General features: G+C 37.3%; 1 protein-coding gene across 3 annotated transcripts in view; it reads right to left on the minus strand.

Moving 5' to 3' along the window:
* The window catches only part of RAPH1 (Ras association (RalGDS/AF-6) and pleckstrin homology domains 1), a 79,910-nt gene that overhangs the window by 7,998 nt on the left and 52,230 nt on the right, over window positions 1-19,682 (minus strand). For 2 of the 3 annotated variants that reach the window (XM_050977104.1, XM_050977105.1), the window contains exons 5-13: window positions 17,392-17,469; window positions 15,882-16,041; window positions 14,701-14,822; window positions 12,961-13,026; window positions 11,394-11,537; window positions 10,090-10,200; window positions 6,944-7,042; window positions 6,212-6,332; window positions 4,479-4,621 (exon numbers count right to left, since the gene is read on the minus strand). In XM_050977104.1, coding sequence (XP_050833061.1) covers window positions 4,479-4,621; window positions 6,212-6,332; window positions 6,944-7,042; window positions 10,090-10,200; window positions 11,394-11,537; window positions 12,961-13,026; window positions 14,701-14,822; window positions 15,882-16,041; window positions 17,392-17,469 — 1,044 coding nt within the window. Of the gene's footprint in view, window positions 1-15; window positions 4,622-6,211; window positions 6,333-6,943; window positions 7,043-10,089; window positions 10,201-11,393; window positions 11,538-12,960; window positions 13,027-14,700; window positions 14,823-15,881; window positions 16,042-17,391; window positions 17,470-19,682 lie in introns of those variants that run through there. The other variant, XM_050977106.1, reaches the window with a different exon arrangement.

Here is a 19,682-nt window from a genome sequence, read left to right on the forward strand (position 1 = left end):
TTTTTAGTCAAAGTGGAAAGGGAGAAAAAGAAGAGAGAGGGAAGGAGGGAGAGAGAGAAAGAGACAAAGAGATTACAAAGTGAAGGTCTAAATGTGCCCAACATTAAAAATTAAGTGGCAGATCACAGCATGCAAGAATTATGAGCAAAACACTGGAGCAAGAGACAATTCCACACACTGACAAGGCTGGACCATGCAAGGGGATGGGGCAGGCTGGGAAGGGAGCTGGCAAAAATCAGCGGAGCCAGTTCTGCTCCAAGCGAAGCTGCTGTCAGAGGGAAAACACACCAGCCTTGTTACTTCCCTGGGGCAGGCAGTGGGACCCAGTGAGAATTACTGGCCTGCTTTGGGCAAGCGTAATGACCCAAACAGAGGCCCCCAGAGCACCCCAGGCCATGACAGAGGCAGAGACTCTGTAGACAGCTCAGTATGACTGGAATCAAACCACACATGGTCTCCCAGAGCGTGTCAAATCCTTACATCTGTTAGTTCAGGCCTTACACTCTTCAGTGCTACAAAATGCAGAAATCCTGAACTGCTCTAAAACACACTGAGAGCAAGCTCTGCACAGGAATAGTAGTGAGACAGTTTTCCTTCACTTGCTCTACTATCCAAAATGGGCAAGGAAAAAATAGGGAAGAAGAAGAAGAACTAAGTTTTCCTAGAAAATTTTCCCAGAAGGAAATGTTTAGACATCTGCAAAACAAAGAAAACTTGGGAAAGGAAAGTTACACATGCAACTCATATGTTAAACAGAAAAAATAAGGAAAAACAAGGAAAAGCTGACTAATGGAAGGATCCATGGGAAAGCAGCAGGCAGTATTTTAGTCTACTTGTGTAGTGCTCAAGTTGTTTCTCATAAACTGTAAGCCTACATTCCTCTTAAAAAATAAAACGACAACTGCATTACTCAAATTTATAAACATCCTCCTAATACCAAGTGTTCTGGCTACACGCCAGGTTGTGAATTTCACAGTGCACAGCACAGAAACATGCATTAGATATACACCACCACCATAGTGACTGACCACTCTGGGTACCTATACCTTATTAGTAGACACTTTGCAATAAGTAAGCCCAATTATGCTCATCTGCATGGGAAGAGCACATATTGCTTTGTTCTAAACACAGGTGTACAGTGTCTGTATGGGCAGAACTCCATCAAAAGGATTAGAGTCAGAAGCAATAAACAGTGATTTTAGAAGAAACATGGGATGTGCCTCTGCCTGTCACATTAGGTCTGGAAGGCAAAAATATTAACAGGTCTGGAACTAAATCAAGGTGTTCACATTACAAAACAGAAATCTTGATCTCTTGCAAGTGTTAGTCTGTAAATTACCACTCTCCCAATCACCCAGGTTAATGAATTTTCAATTAGCACCACCTGACCTTAATTGTGCCCTGTATAAGGCACCATGGGTGTCCTGCCCTTAGTTGTGCTGAGCTTCACTTTTGACACCTGAGACAGCAAAAGGCAACAGGAAAAATAAAGGCGGCATAAAACAGACAGAGAGGGAGATTGAAGGCATAACAGAAAAGCTATTCCTGAGTGTCAAGACCTTGGGGAATCTTGAATTTGTCCCTTAAAGCAGACACAGTGAGCATGCATTTGGGTACTTGTAGCAAAACGTTTGAAAGAAGGTGTTCAAAATCTAACAAGCAAATGAGACTCAACGAGCTCTTCACTGCCCAACTGGGAACAAATTAATAAAGTATTCTTTGGGCAAAAAGGAATCTTTCAAAATCCAAAGCAGATAGATTATCTGCACTTTGGAAAAGTTCTTCTTAATCTTAGATATATTTGAAAGAGGATGGTATTTTCTTTATCCCATTGAAGACAGTCATCTTCACAGTGAACAAATTAAACTCTCAGGACAGAGAAAAGACTATTGGGCATCTCAGGAGGGGGAGCCCCTCCATCTCCACAGAATCAAATTAAATTTCAACATCCAGAAACATAGTCTGTAATACTTTCTTTACAGAAGAACCTTTAGAGAGATTAATTTCTCCTTTTTTTGTCCTTATAATTATTGATGTCCTTCTGTGTATCTTGACAAATTATTTATTGTACACTGGCAATTCCTATTTTTAACATGCATCTTCATGACTATCTGGAACTCTAAAAAATGCTATAAAAACAAGAGTATCTCTTTTTATATAAACTGTGCCTTTTTTTTTTTTTTTTAGCTATTTTTTCCCTGAGAAAACAAACTTTTGCAATTGAACTGTTTGCCGTCTCTTTTCCCATGCTTTTGGACTGGTTACCAAATTTAGGTCAAATATGACAGATCTCTACCAATCTCAGTATGTTTTTGGCTTCAAGAAATTATTGGGAAGTTACTGGTAGATGAGGGAAAAGTGGGCAGAACTCAACCATTATTAATTAATTTGCTGAGGCACTAGGACAACACCCTGGCTGGAAAGAGCACCAATGCCATCTCCCTGCTGAGGCACACCATGCTCTGTTCTGCCCTGCCTGCCCAGGGGAAGGAGCAAAGGCTAACAAGGTGGGAGAGAGTTGTTGCACAAGGGGAAGGGACATGCAGGAAACTTCTGCCACTTGACAGCAACCTGCCCACTTGAACTTCTTAAGCCAGCTTTGACACCAAGGCACTGTAGCAAAGCCTTCTCTGAAGTAACTGGAGACTAATCTGACTAAAACACGTCTCAGTATCTCTGGTAACACCTTCCCATGTAAATTACAATTCTTGAACACTGCTGTTTGCCTTTCTTGCCACACAGTTTAACATTTTCCACTGCCAGTCTGATTTCCCGGGTATTCAAGTTGCCCAGGCCAGATTTACACTGTAGTTTCACTGAAAGTAAATTTATCACCAATTCACTCAATTGTTTAAATAGAGCTTCTGTAAGTTTACACAGTTCATTGCATTTGGATTCTTTGGAAGTTTTAGGGCAACCCATTTACCTGTATTATGCATAAGGTGAAGAAATATACCTTTTCTTGGATTTGCAGAAAGGAATTCATATTGATGAAATACTGATACAGGGATAGCTTCATCAATGCAGGAAGCATTCTGAATATTTTATTTTTAATATGGCTTTAATCATGTAGCATAAAAATTCTTGGGGTTTAAATAAGCACTTGTCAGCAGCACTACAGACTTGGTAAGGAACAACATTAACCCCAAGGCAGTGAACTTCAAACTTTTGCTTAAAATCTCAGTGAGTATATGTAGCAGCAGGATTTACACTGAACCCAAAACTTGAGGAAACAGTAACATTATCATTCTCACAGCAGAATTTTTTCAGCTCTGTTGGATACCTGCTAGCAAATGCCCCATCTCCTGCAGCTCACTCCTGCAGAAATGATGCATCCTATACCCACACAGAAGCCATCTGCTGATAGACATGCACCATGTGTTGCTCTCATGCAGTAGGAAACTTGGACCACAACTTTGCAAGCTACATTCCTGGACTGAGTAGTACATTACTATTAGAATCAGACAACTTCCAAGCCAGCAGACATTGAAGAAAAGTTATGAATCCCAAAGGATGCAGCCATGTCAGCTTTCACACTGGCATATGCTTTCTCATTTGAAAAGGAGATGTGTTATCTTATTTTAGTTTTTTATCTGAAACACCAGTGCCAGGTATATTGGCATGTGGTTTTGGTTTTAAAAAGCTTCCTTCTCTAGCTTCCACCTGGGGTCTGGGGAAGATTCACAATTGACAGAAGCAATGACAGCTTCCACACGTAGCTGCTACAGTTAATGACATCAAGGCTCTTCAGGAACCTGGAGATTCCTTCAAACCTAACAACAAACAGCTTCAGCAGAATTTCTCCTGAAAAGTGCATGGAAATTTTCCCCAGGAACTACAGCAGTTAACCACAGAAAGAACAGCAAACTAACCAAACCACAACAGACCTGAGCCCCAGCCTCAATGGGTTAAAGTCTTCTGTAATTCTTTACCAGCAACAGGGGATATCACATCTGCCTTAATCCACACCTGCTGACAATGTCAGTTCTTTCGTTTTGACCAAATCTGAGCTTACCAGTTCCATTTCCACCTAACAGAACACTTTTGAGTAAAAACTACTAAAGTACTAAAAAATATATATATCTGCTTTCAGGCCCCAGTTATTCACATCTTTGCAAAGGAAAGATGTGGCTACTTAACTGGACAAAGATCTTAGTGAAAGAATTTCATTCAACTTGTTAACAGCTTATCTTTTTATTTTGTCTTCATTCAACATTAGTAAATAGGACTCTGTGAGAGGGGCTGTATAATGCCTTCAAAGAACAAAAAGCTTCTATGCACACAAATAAAAGAAAGAACAGAAAGTTGCAGGGCTTAATTACCTGAAAAAGTGAATCCTAAAAAAAAATTATATAGCAGTGTAAATTAACCACATAAAACAGAGAAGAAATGCCACTCAAGACAGAGGTGGAAGAGGTACAACACTGTCTCATACATTTTGTTGGGCGTTGGTTCTCAAATTAAAGTCTTCTTGTTACCTTGCTGGATTCCTCCAGTTGAGTGCCTCGTTTCCAGGCCTCAGAAAACATAGAGCTGACAATGCTTTGGGAACGGATATGGCCAGCTGTCTGGGTGTCAGAAACTCCACTGTCAGACTGATTAGAATGATTTGATTGAGATTCTGTTCAGAAAAAATGTTAAGGAACAGTTAGCATATGTTTTTGAATGTAAGAGTAATGTCAATACAGTGCAACTCTGTGACTTGTTAAACCTGTCCCCAGAGGCCACTGCTCCTAGTAACAACTGTGTAAGCTCTAGCTCACATCCAAGCCATTAAAACAGATGCCTGCTATCAACCAAACCTGAAGCTGCACAAGGATGAGAGCGTATCAGATACATCTCAACTGTAAAGTAAAATCACACTGCAGCTCTATGGGTTCTGAATCATGCCACATCCCTGCACTTTTAGAAAAGCTCCATTTCATGCAGTGTATGCAGCCTGCTCTCTCCAGCACTCCCTCCCAGCACAGCCTTAAAAATGTACCCTGGGCACAGGCCGTGGACATGCAAACTGCACCAGCCAAGGCAGGACACTGCTCCCAATGACCCATTCCTCAACACAAGAGAAGGGCTGGTGTGCATCCTGCAAGTAGCCAACATCAGTGATGCTCTGGGACCACAGGGTGTCTTGACAAGACAGCAGCAGTCACAGCCAGACCAATTTATTCAGCCTAGCACCTGCTTTCTGTGTAATCCCAAAGTGTCCTGGCACAGGCTGGAATCAAACTTTGGTAGAACATGCTTGGCTAGTGAGCTGTGGCTCAGCTCCCTACAAGAATTTACACTTTATCAGAAAAACACCCAGTTTGGATGGAGGAATTGTCAGTGACCAAGAATCTACTGCTATGCCACACAGATGAAACAACAACTTCCTTCCCTGTACCTTCCCAGTTAGACTGCATTTGCTTAGCTCATTCTTCCAGGCTACTTTCTGAACCTGTCCAATTCAGTAGCATTACTTCCCAACCCGTATCTGTGGCAGACAATACACCTTCACACAGCATGTTTTCAATAAAGAACATAGCCCCCAAAGTTTCTGAATAACCCACCAAAGCATCAGTCAGCTCTGAACAATGAAATTACACTGTATAAACTATTTATCAATTTTTAAACTGTTACACACAACAAGAAACCAGCCCCAGTTCTGCTGAGAGATGAACAGGAGCACATTAATGCAGGCATGCACAATTTGACATGGGAACAGAAACAGTATTTTCAAAGTTTTCTCTAAAGAGATTGTTTGGATCTTTGCCTTTGGGCAGGGGCTAGTTCTCATTTTCCAATTTCAAATATTTCAGTTAACAAAGCAGTTTAAGATCTACGTATATATGTTCTATGTATCATTACAATATAAAGCTGATTTTTCAAATAGGTGAACATAGAGGCATCAGGAATTTGAAATGATGTTTCCTCCTCTCAGTTTAAGAAAAATATTGGTTTTTGGAGGTGAACAAGAAACTGCTGCATATTTCAAACACAGACATCACTGTGAGTAATACAACAAAATAGGTTTTTACCCATATGCATATATATATATAGATACACACATACAGAATGTTATAGATAAAGTCTGTGGTTTAGACTATACATAGCATAAAACACTTTGGAGAAACAGTCAATTTCCTGCAAAAGTCTCTCTTGAGGCACCCAGACAGCAGATGATAACAAAGGCAATTGAATCTTTGTATTATGAGATAGATCACACTGTTACCTGGCAAACTAGATGAGCTGGAGCCTGACTTGATACTGGAGCTAGACAAGGAGGTCCAGTCATATGCTGATTCTGTTCTCTTCAATGCTTCCTGATAGTTCATGTATAGTTGCTTCCCGTACTAAGCAAAATCACAAACAAGTTTAACAACTCTATACAGGCTGTACACTCTTTTCAGACTGTTGAACTCTACCTCTGGCTTCTCTATTACTTCTTTCCTCCTGCCAGTCCCCCCAAAGCAACATAGGCTCTATGTTAAGGAGTTCAGGTAATATTAATAGTATTAGTGAATTGCTGAAAGAAAGAAAAACAATTTATTTGTGCTAAAAGAGATAGTGTCAAGCAAGAAATGGCCCAATGAATAAACTAAGGCAAGCTAAGAATCTTGAAAATCAACTCTATGTTCTAAATTCTCATTTCCCATAAACCTTCTTTTTTAAAATCTGAAAGGAGTTGGCTAAAATCTATCTGTGATGTATGTCAGAACTGTGCCACGTGACAGGGGTGCAGCAGAAACAAGAAGAAAAGGCCCAATTACTGAATTATTATAACAAAGCCTATAATAATTTTGCTAAGGAATGAAAAATGGAAGAAGATTTTACAGTTCATGTTCAGAATTGTTGAACAGAGGGAAATTAGATATACCATGTATTCTGCTAAGTAACTGTAAATGGTTTTAAGCAGCTGCTGACAACTACTCATGACAACAGTGTGAGACTGCCTGGGGGTTACCTTAGCAATGCGGATGCCATTGATCCACTGGTGTAGAGTTCTTACATCATCACAGCAAAGATATTTGATATACTGGGACTTCTTCTGGATCTGAGGATGCTGCAAAAAAAAAAAAAAATTGTGCATTCTCATCAGTGTTTTCATAGCTAGGAATGCAAGGAAAGCATTTATTTGTTGATGTCTATACAGATAAATGTAATGCTGGAAGCTTTTCAACAGTAGTGTGTATTTAGCCCTACTTAAAAATGTTCCAGAATATTTCAGGAGGTGAATTTCAATGGGGATAGCTTGACACACACATTTGGAAGTGTGTCCAGCACATACTGATTTCAAACACTAAGAAAGGGCTTATCTTTCACTATTCTAGGGCTGTAGTACTTTCTACCCACCAAGAGTCTCCTGTACCTATGGACTGACTCACCACTTGACAGAGACAACTGATATTTCACCTTTCTCTCACATAAAATTCCCCAAACTAGCAGAAAACAAATACACTGGCCTTTGCCTTTGCAGGCTTAAGTGCAACATTCCCCAAGTGACATGCTGTTAAGCACAATTCTATTTTCAGCTTGTAGAGCCTTCAAGGTTCCCACTTTACTGATACAGGGTAAAAAAATATCATCTAAAAAAATACTTGCTGCTCCTACATATATGTATAAAAAATGTGAAGGCACTGTATTTATCAATTCAGCAGTCAAGAAACAAACACATGTTTTTCAAAAATCAGACACTGGAAATCATTCTGGATGTACTATTCAATTGTTTTCTGCCCATGCTATAGAAATTACAGGTCTCTCAGCTGTTGGGGTAACTGAACACCCCAGTTCTTATTATTTCCTCTGTTAGTTTACAGCTTAGTGGCACAACAGAGTTTTGCTAGAGGACTATAGGTATTTAAGTTTTACTGAAGACTGTCTGAAACATATATCAAAGAACTTCTAAGCTTTTTCAGAATATTCTATCCTGTTGCCTTCCAACACAATTATTTTAAAATGACCATAAGATGTTTAGGTCCTTAAAGAGAATATATACAACAATTTTTCTTATGATAGTAGATAATTTTTTTCATTTTTCACTACCAGCCTGCTACACATACATGTTGCATAACAAAGAAGAGTCCATAGAAGCAAATACAATTACTTTGCTAACAGACCAGCTTCTTTCTGGACTTGTTCAAAACTTTGGTTATGTAGAAATAGAAGAATTTCTCAGAAATCTGACATTTAGGACCAAGGAGTTAATTTTATATATTAGCACACAAATGTTACACTTAACAATAGCACAGCACCTGACGAGAGCACACTAAGTTTTGATATAAACAAAGGAGTGAAGATAAAGACAAATCCAGTCTGGACATCGGTAGGGAACTGGGCCTTTAGTCTGTATTTGCTATTTACCTGTCCCAAAGGAGACACTTCCTAGCTTAGTGAGCCTTTGTGGCACCAAACTTTATTTCTGTTTTTAAAACTGTGTGGTTTTTATACATTAGTACTAATTGAAAATATTGATGTAACATTGTAAGAACTGATGAAGGCAGAACTGAATCCTACTTAATATAGTATTTTGGTGATTCATCAGTTCCACAAAGAAAATACAGCTTCACTTGGTGTAAGCTACCCAACTAAATCTATCCCATTATTTTACTTAGGGACAATTTCTACACATTTTTGTGTCTTCAGTAACATTACCATTAAATTTGATGCTCAGAATGGCAATAATTTAAAAAAAAAAAAATCTACTTTGTGCGGTCAAAAAGTCTGAAAATAAAATTTACTATTAACCTGTAGAGGGTGAGCTTGTCCCCCAATAAGTTGCAGCTGGGTCAGTTGCTGAAGATTGGAGGTGGGCCTGATCTTAACAGGCTACACCTGTAATCAATAAGAACTAGTGCTATATAAGAGTAAGGAAAGAGGAGTGAGGAGAGTTAGATTACTGTGAGGACCTGGAGAAGTCAGTGTGTAGAGGAGCTGCCTGTGAGCAACATCAAGAAGGTATGAAGCTCTGATAATATGAAATCCTTGTATTATGATGATGACAGAACCTTTGCTATCTAAGACAACATTAACCTGTCCAAATGATATAGACAAAAGTGACATGTAAGTAGAAAAATCAATTTACTTCAAGGAATTTATATATACCTAGAAATACTGACATTTTTATTTGCATTCAATGACCTATAAGAACATGGAAAACACTTCCAGTTTTAGCTGTGTACTTTCTTATTTAATATAATGTCCCATATTTAATATTCCTTTAATATTCCCACTTCTCCTCAGTGGGCTCAAAGACACGTTGCCCTGTCCACTGGAAAATGAAATCCTTTTTCAGGCAGTGGACAGGCAGCCACACATTCCAGGCACAGTAACCAGTCTAATGTACAACACTACGTGAGCTCCAGAGCAGAGAGGGGAAAAGTGAAACTAAAAACATCTCTTGTTACTTGCACCATTTCAAATCCATGAAGACATGTTACTTGCCAGAACACTGTGTGAAAGCTTGTTTTAAAACAGCTTGGTGCCCAGCTATCTTGCAGGAACTGACACCATTCTGAACATTATGTGGGAGTCAACAGAAACTAGGAGATGTGTTGATTCAATTAAAATAACTTTATGAACTACAGTCATTAGATGTGTTTAAGATCAAGTCACTGGTTTTGTAACAGTTTTTGCTACTTGTTCTTTCTACCTGTTGTTTATATTCATTTATACCTCAGTCATTTATACTCCTTTGCAACATCCCTTTTCCCTAGGGTTGGTCCATAAAGGGTAGATTTGAATCTTTAATAATAATTTCTCCACTACTCTGCACCTACACTGAGAAGATAACTCCCTGAAATTAGCATTTCAAGGGGTATTATCTCTTTGAACCTAAACAGTTGTAAGGTATAGAGTTGCCAAATGGAAAAGAAGACTTTAGTGCATGTTTTAGACTGTAATGAACAATTAAATAGACTGGCACTCATAAGTCTGGAAATAAAAAAATTCAGGGCAATATGAAAATGTTTATGAAGTCATGACCAGCTCAGAGAACAGGCAACAAGTGTTCACACTGTATATAAGAACTAGAGGAAAATTAGATTAAAAGCAGCTGATGGTTCAGAACAAGTAAAAGTGTATTCAAGGTATAGCCAACTGCTGCAGTGTTACCTTTAGCACTAAACAATAGTCTGTGGGTGCCTTGTATTTGTTCCGATAGTCCTGTCCATAGTAAACACTGACATGGTCTAGCTGGAGAAAGCACACAAGATCCCGTGAGACCTAGTAAATACAAAAACAGTCATTTACAAAGTATCTTTATAAAAATCCACACACATTGACACAATCAGTCTAATGCTAAGATCCAATACTAATATAAGGTCTAGTTACAGTCAAATAAAAGTTTCAATCTGATTCAAAAAGTACAAACACAAGAAGGGGATACAGCTATGCATAAACTCTTTCATCACACCTTCATTTTTAACCAAATTCAGTCTGGTTTTTGTGTTTTGTCTGCATTTTGCCTTTTGACAACATTGTACACTGGACTACTACTGTTTACTCAGAGCAGGTATCAGGAGAAAGTAAGTATGATTGGGTGATCAGGAAGTTATCAGCTGCTGGTTATATTTCACCTTGGTAATAACAAGGTGTCCAAATTCCAGTGTGACTGTAAGTAGAATTCTAAAGATGTTTGGCATTGAGTGTAGGGCAAAGAATTTCAACAGACTACTTGCATACAGATTGTTTTAATGAAGCAAAAGATTGTGGAAAGAACATCTGACATGCATTCAGCTCTAAAGGGAGCTGTTGTGCTGATAGAGATTTCCTCTTCATTCCCAGATGTGTGGGAAGTGGACTTCCTGTACAGGAAATCATCTGATGCTGTCAAGACTGATGGATTCATGGATGACTTGAAGTCACAGTAGTTCAGCCTTGAAGCTGTAATACATTTGTAGTGTCTTCCTACTTATTTTGCATTACTGATACAGAGAATAGCAGTAAGTGATCCTGAAGAAATGGAATTACCCATACGAGTTTCAAAAAATGTAGCACCAATTGGTCCAAAAAATCCCATTTATATGAACTAACAAACATAATGAAATTATGCAGACATTGTGGAGTTGGTCTGATACTTCATGATTGACATTTGCAGAGCAGTTTGGTCCTCCATCCAAATTCTCCTTCAGCAAAGACCAGCTTCTTAGCTCCACCAAAAGCTTTTTCTCAAGTAGTTTTGAACACCTAACCCAAGAAGCAGTTCCGTGTATTCTTGAATTTTTAAACTGGGGTTACACCCTTCACATCAAGTGCTGCCACAAAAATTCACACACTATTTCCATGATAAAGCCAGCATTTTAATTAAGGGATGTGGCACTTGGAAAGGCACAGCTAAGCCAAAACTTAAAGCCAACTTTTGTGTGCACTGTTTACCAGCAATAAACAATACAGAGCAATTGCTTTAAGTAGCATACCTTCGCCTTCCCTTTAGGGACATAGTAGATTCCAGAAGCCCGAAGAAGGAAGTAACGTTTCTTCCAAGATTTCTTACCATCCTCTTTCAGCCACAAAACTCCCTCAATCTCTGGCACAGTTACAGAACTTCCACAGAAGCATTCCTGCCAATAAACAGAGCAGTTTGGGAAACAGACAGAACAGAGCATGCAGTGGTTTGTTTTGAATGACTGAAATTCTTTTTCCAAGGAATGCACTTGTAGCAGGGACAGCTCTTTTTTCACATGAGATATGAACTACAGATAAATCACAGAAGCAATAAGGTAATTCAGACAAGCACAATAGGGTGTCTCAACATTTGCTCAGTGCAACAATGACAAAAAAATCTTTAGCAGCTACTGTAAAAATTTTCTGACCACTGCTTCTCAGTAATAGATCCCCCATGGCTTTACTGGCTTTAAGGTCACAAGGTCATGTTATATAGCCTCATATGTATAAGCACACACAAACCTAACTGTGCATCCATCAGACACAGCTGCAATTCATTCCAGGAGTACTTTGCTGCTACTAACTGCCCACAACACTGCAACTTCTGCTAACATTCTATTTATAAAGAACTAGAGGAGAAAAACAAATGCTTTAAACACTCCAGATTAATATGCAGCAGAGACTTATGAATAATCTTAGAAGACAGAAACAGTTAAGCAGAATTACAGTTCTCTGCATGTTGTGGCTTCAAACAATTTTTCATACACACTTATATGTATGTATACATACATACACTTATTAAAACCCATATTAACTATACATTAATAACATACATATGCTATTTTTAAGTTAAACTGTTTTAAGTTTAACCCAAAATTAAATACCCCAAATATTTACCTTTGGGTAACTATGTAAATCATAAACATTATTCTGGAAATCAAGTGGAACTTATGGCACTTCAGCCATGTCACAAAAGTATTTAGTTTTCAGCTTATGAAGGCTATATTTACCGTGTGCTTAATTTGCTCCACACTTTTATGTCCTTATTTCTGTAAAGTGGTTAATGTGTTTGATAATAATTAGTTTTCTGTCATGCATTTCTTAAAATTCAGTAATTTGTTTTTTTAATTTTAAAATGTAATTGAAAAAAAAAATTACTGCTTTGCTTATTATCAAAATTTGAAATATTAACTTAAACCTGTCTCCAGACCCATGCTCTAGAATTTTGTAGAAATGAAAAATTTGGAAAAGTGCTAGAAAAAATTCTCTAGCACCACAGGTCAAAAAAACAGGTCACAATTCTGCAAATCTCAACTTGAACTTAATGGTTTTAGCTATAGCTAGAGGCAAACTCAATTTGATTATCACTGTGCATGGTATTTCAGATACTAAACTAAGTGCAGAAACTTTTTTTAACTGATCACATCTGAAACAGTGTTACATTAAAGCAGCCATTTATCTCAAATAGAACACATTCCATTCACAGTCTTCCAGAATTACATTCTACTCTGCCCATTAATTTCAACCACCACAACATTTAGCAGTTTGTTTTCATGCTCCAAAATGACTACTGTGTCCTTTCTGGTTTGACATTCTTACCTCTAGTAGCACCTCTTTATTTCTGTCTGCCATCTCGGAGGTTTCTTTCTTTCCCAGAAGATAGTTCTGTAATAAAATAAAGTTTAATATTTCTTTAGGCATTCTGAAATCAAGACAAATGGCGTTTCTTGTTTACTTTTCTGTAGCAGTAAGAACAAAACTTTGTAGAATAATTGAAACTGTCAGACTGCTAAATAACACAATGAAGTAACTTATAATCACCTTTACCAGAAATATCAATCAGTCCATTCTCCTACCCAACAGCCTCATAACAAGATCATCCTGCTTTTCTAAGGATCAAACAGCTCTCTGTTACAATGCATCCAGAAATGAAAATACTATGAACTTGCAAATACCCCAATAAAAATATTAAAAAACCCCAGAGATCTGTTACATATCGTCGTTATTTCTGCATTCAAAGAAGCACACACAGAAGCAATGTACTTCTTTCCACCTTGGTCTGAGTTTTACTGAACAGAAATATTTATTTTCACAAAGAATTATAAATAAATATTAAATAAATAATAATAAATTTTAAATAAAGTACTTGTCAACTTCTTAGAAGGAACTTAATTCTGTACAGGCACCATATCTTATTTAAGAAGTTTTTTACTCTTATTCAGTTTGGAAAGACTGGGACAATGAAAAACATCTTCCTAACCCCTAGCTCTAATACTGGAAAAAACTCAAATATTCACAAAGTTTTGCCAGTTCAATATTTTAAAACAAGGAGATATATTTGGTTTATGCTGGTACCTCACTCCTGTATCAGTGCCTACTATATGAACTGAGAGTAAACCTATATCTACAAACTTTTAAAAAGAATGTAGACCTTTGCTGCTTCAGTGCAAAGCACTTGCATAAGACCTGGCTTTCAGATCTTGCTTAAAAAGAAATAAAGTCAAGTAATCTCATGTCCCATAGGATGAACATGCAAAACTGATACCCAGTTTAAATCCAATAAATTAGCATATAGGTGCCATACAGATATAAAAATAATTTATAAACTCAAAAGGGAATACATTAGGTAAGAGTTAAAACAGAGATCGAGTGATATTACAGACAAGAGATCAAGTAAATTTTCAATGCAAATTCTTCCAAGAGCCACCTCCTGCTTTTCTGTTTCTTTTCCTCCACTCCCCTGCAATACTGCAGCGCTGCCAGATACCAGGTCTGTAGCTGCCATTTGAGAGAAGAGGGGTCTTTGAGGCCATTTGAGAGGAAGAGGAGCCTTTGTTTTCCCAGCCAGGCAGCAGGAAACACAGTTGGCTATAGGCAGGTCCCAGCTTGCACAGGAAGGGGCACACACTCTCTTCTCTACTCTTGTCATTTGACCATGGAGTGGCTATTCTCTTAGATTTTGTCTTCCCTTCTTGCCAGCAATGCAAGAATGCACAGTGGAGAGACATTACTATTAGCAATATCTGTCAACACCCTTCTCACATGCTTACATAACTGAGCAGCACAAAATATGGGTGTAAATCCCTGGAAACTGCCTGCTTCATGTGCATTAAAGCTACTCACAAACACATTAGCAAACAGATTGCTTCAGCTCATGGTTGCCTCTTAAGGATTCACTTTGTGCCAACACTGTGGATATACTTAATGCTGAAGTGTAAAGTTGCCTGGCATTTTAGTACAAACACAAGTACCAAAATGAAAGTATGGAAATGAATGCTATCAAAAAAGTAAGAAACTGCCATCAGCCATACACACATTCAGCACAAATCTCAGGCTTACCTGTGGATTCTTGAAAAGTGCATATTTCTCTATACGTTCCACGAACATCAGCTTGTTTTGACTGTCTCTTGTCCAGTTCAAGAGATTTTCAACTAAATTTTCATGATCTTCAAAGATCCGTTCTGCAACAGTAACAAGTGAACAAATACATTGATCTGTTGTATTTTGTGATAGAAACTAATCTGTAGTCATTTCTAAGAGACAAGGCATATATGCAGAGAAAATAGAGTTTAAGGTCTACTGCAGTGGGGAAGAAGTTTATGCTAAGAGACTTAGTCTTTCTTAGTTATGCTAAGAACTTAGTCCACTTCCAGACGTGCCTGGTTTAATTTTTTTACATCCAGTCACTCAGCATGGACTTCTGCTATCTTCAAGTTTACAGTTCCATCAACACATGAAATGTTTTAATTTTTTTTATCTGAGAAGGCCTACCATCCTGGCAGGGACACTGCAGACTCAAATGATAACATTTCAAAGTTAATGAGCACAAATAAGAAGGTTATCACATTTATGTGTTCTCTGGTCTACAGAATTCCCAGAGGAATGGATGGGGCAGCTCTTTTGGCACAAAACTTCTTTCTACATCCCCAATAATTATCTCACTCATAAAGTATCAAAAAGTAGTGGGCAATGATCAGAAGGAAAACAAAATGCTTCTGAAATGCAGAATACCCATAGCTAGTACAGGTATTGTAAAGAAGTCTAAAAACTGACACTATTTCCTATGATCTCCGTCACTCAATAAATGATGCATCAACAACTGCCTCTGAGAACTTTGGTTCTCAGTCCAGGCTCTGAGCTTTGACTGTCCATTGAAAAAGTTACCACTAGTGCTAGAACTTCAGAATACTGAAAGTAGACAAAAGAGAACAGCATAAAGTAAAAGAGGAAAATTTACTGAAATGATAGAAAATAGCTGAAAATCCTCATTGCAAAATAAAGAAGAAGAAATCTTTGGGAAACCACTAGACCAACTTTCTCATCCTTTTAAACACCCTGAAGCAGAATTTTCAGATCATTCCGAAACAAGTTCAATCATGAGCTTTATTACATGAATTAGCATTTACTACATTAATGAACAGGATGATGAACATTATGAAGACAAGTATTTAAATCATTCTGAGAATGTAGGCTACTGCTGCATCAATGAATAAGAATTAGAAATTATAATTATTACTTACCCATTTGCAATTCAGAGATGGTTTCCACTAATGACCAGTCTAAACTGTAGCCACAATGTGATTTGTCCATTAGATTGTCTAATACTTGTCTCACTGTTTGTCTCTCATCCACCATCATAGTTTTTGAGCTGTCATCAGACATATGGACTCTGATAACCAACTGTTAAGCAGAAAATTAGGAAAACAAAAAAGAAGGATTAATCTGCCACATTTCAAATAAAAATAAGGTTTCTAAGATCTTGTTTATTCTTCTAAGGTTTTTCTTACAGTAGCAAAAAATTAATTCAAAACACTCCCTGAAAATATAAGATGTCATAAATGATGGCTTGATATTTTTACCACAGACAGTTAACAAGATACTGTTCTCCTACAGCACAAGAAAGTAAATATAAAGGTATTTCCAACACAATAAGAAAGTCCTTCAGTTGTGTGTTAAGAAGGAAAAAAAATCCTTCCTGCTGAAGTGTCCTGATAATAAAGTGTCTTTCAGACAATATCTACATAGAAAAAACATAGACATAGAGCTCTGCACAAGTTTACAAAGAATCAGAATTTTTCAGATGAGCAGTTTAAGCTTTCTGCCTGCTTCCTACAGTATTTTCTAAAAATGGCTATTATGTAAACAATATAGCAATACTAAACCTTACTTTTCTGGGGAATATGAAGCAGTAGTGTGAAAAAAATCTGCTTTTAAAACACAATGGTTTTTCATAGGCATTTTAAAGAGGTCATTGACAAGAAACAAAAATCCAGCCTTTTTTTAAACCAATCAAAATACTTAAGACAACAGATGCTTTTTGCCAATCATTATTTTTTCCATTTTTACATCTTGTTGAGCTGGAAAAGATAAAACCTACTAGCTGTAATACACTGGTACAACTGACTTGTTAATTGCCATCTTCCAGCCATGACAGTTTTTCAGCATTTGATCAACAAACAATGAAAAAGGCATTTTAAGCTACTGAAAAGCTCCTGTGATAAAATAAAAATGCTAAATTTTAAGGGCATTCTATATTCTTTGAGAGTACATCAAATAATGGGAGTAGACTTTCTTCATTTGGTAATCTCTCTCTTTAGTCTGGAATACTTCTCCATTTAGCACTGGCAAATGAGTATGCTATGCATAATGAGTAAAGGCTTGTGAAGAAAAGGCTATGAAGAAACAGGTACAAATTTTAATTATGTGACTGCAGAACATACAAGAACAACCTCGGGAGGCTGGACCTTCATTTCAGTTCTGGGGGAATGTTGGTAAAATCTTCCCAATGAGCACTAGCTGAAAAACAAGCTATTCCTTAAGAAAAACATCATGTTATTCCATATCCTAGGCTTCTCCTGATTAGGTCCAGTCTAGATGGGAAAGCACATTACCACTAAAGATTACAACACTACAGTGATCTTATTTTATAAAGGCAACTTAAGGCTAATAGATACAAATGAAGTTTGCCTGCATTTTCCAGGTGAAAAAAAAAAAAAATAAGGGTCTTATAAATGGGTATAATTAACTCACCTTTTTCACTTGCGCTTCTTTAATCTTCTCTAATGCAACCCTAATCTTCTCAGCTTTCAGTTTAGCAGCCTGTTCCTCCTAGGGGGACACAACACACAGTTCCAGTTAACACAAACTTTAGTCAGGTTTCAGTAGCTTTGAGGCTACCATGCTTTAAAAAATGAACTGAAATGCTGATTTGCTCACCTATAAATGTCCAACTATTTCCTAGTGATGATGAAAACTATTACTTTTTAAGACAAAAAGTGTTCCTATATTTAGAGATACAAATGCCAAGAACTCCATAGGAACATACTGGAGTTATATATTTTGTATAGACATTTCTCTGTTCTCCTGTACTGTAAATACCCTTATGCTACCATAGCATGGCACAATACATATTCAAAAAGAGTATACAATGGAGTATAGCCAATAGATTTTTGGCTGATCAACATAAAATGCAAACAGCATGCCAAGAAGTACCCGAATTTAACAGCACACAGAAAGAAGGGAAACAAATCCTATAACTAGGATTCCATACTACATGCAATGGTTTGAAAGATTTTAAACTGTTAAATCCATTTGCATTAAGAGGTTTGAACACTCACTTCGTCTTTACTAAATCCAAGTTGTATTTTAAGACACAAGGTGAATAAGCATTCTTTTGCTCTTCTATGTAATAGATTTTTATTACAATTGGAAATGCATTAAATATTCAGGTAGCTTAAATCTATTTGCTGACGCTAAAGAAAACTGTCTTTTTAAGACTAGCAATAAAGATTTTTAAATTCTGGAGATTATAAATATTTCTGCTGAAATTGCATTTTGAAACATAAAGCTAAAAAGCAACCATTGTTTTAAAAATGGCATATGCAATTTTCAGACTTTCAAAATCTTAAAACTGTGGATCTTCATTGTAATTAGTATCTAAAACCACAATTACTTTAAAATCTCTAGCACAAACAAGTTTATTAAAAGCCACACAAACCCCATCCAAAATATTCAGTAGCCTTAAAAAAGAAGAATTAACTCTAGAGCCAAAGTACCACATCTCATTGCAAAATTCAGCATACTGTAAACATTTGGTTCTCTATTGCTTTCTTCTGTGGATGTAATTCATAGTTTCTTTACCACGTGTTTAGATGATTGCTTTTCTTGTAAAAGGCAAGATTCAGCTATTCTGAAATCTAGAGAGTTTAAGTTTTGGCTTCTCAATAAATTACTAATATTCATACCAACTGCTAAAGAACATTCCCTTGTTATTTATTGCACTCTTACTAGCTTTTGGTCCTTCACATCTGTGACCATCCTGTGCACCATAAAAAATCACCAGCTAGACAGACCAGTATGCTGCCTTGAAACATAATTCTTTTCAATAAAATGAAGCAGTAAGCTGACACGAGCAGAAATAATGTGAGCCTGAAACCTTATCTGGGCACTGAATTACCCAGGAACACTGTGTTTACGAGTCTACAGGCAACTATGGCTTTTTATTCACAACAGCAATGCTGTCCTATAGCTTAGAAAGGCTAAATCAGATTAGCATTCTATGAAAAACAAACCATGCCATGATAACACAAATCTTTTGTTCTTCCTATTTCTTACCATTAACAATTTCAATGTGTAGAAATAAATTGTTACTAAAAAATGAGGCTCCACAGCACGAAGCCTGACAGCTCAAGAAGTGCTTGGACAACGCTCTCAGGCACATGGGGTGACTTTTGGGGATGTCCTATGCAGGGCCAGCTGCTGGACTCAATGACCCTTGTGGGTCCCTTCCAACTGAGCTTACTCAGTGATTCTGTGAAAGACTTTCCAGTTCCTAAAAGTGATGCTATGCACCTGTACATCATGAAATCAGCAAAAGCAAAAGACTCTTCTTATCATGTATTTGGAGAAACTGTAATTCATGGTTTTGAAAAGCTGCTCATTAACCCAATCAGCACAATTTTCCAGCCCATTTCACTGTACACCAGTGCAAAGCACCAGGAGCACCTGCCCACCACAGTGCACAGGCAGCACCATCAGGGCAAGCAAAAAGCAGCTGTGACCTCTCATATACCTGTGCCAATACAGCTAAAACATCTTTGGTGACCCCAAGTTTATAATCCATCATTACCTAAAATGCTCTGGAAAACAGATAAATATGTAGACCAAAGAAGATTTTAAGGACTTACTATTTTAATATGTACCAATCACTTTTAATTTCCTACTCAACCTAATGTGGGTCCAGAGATTAGGATTCCTTATACTTTACTAGAGTTTAACATAATCAGTTTAAATTAAAAAAAAACAAATTGAAACAGAATTAT

Source organism: Serinus canaria, chromosome 7, assembly GCF_022539315.1.
Source record: "Serinus canaria isolate serCan28SL12 chromosome 7, serCan2020, whole genome shotgun sequence".
Lineage (NCBI taxonomy): Eukaryota > Metazoa > Chordata > Aves > Passeriformes > Fringillidae > Serinus > Serinus canaria.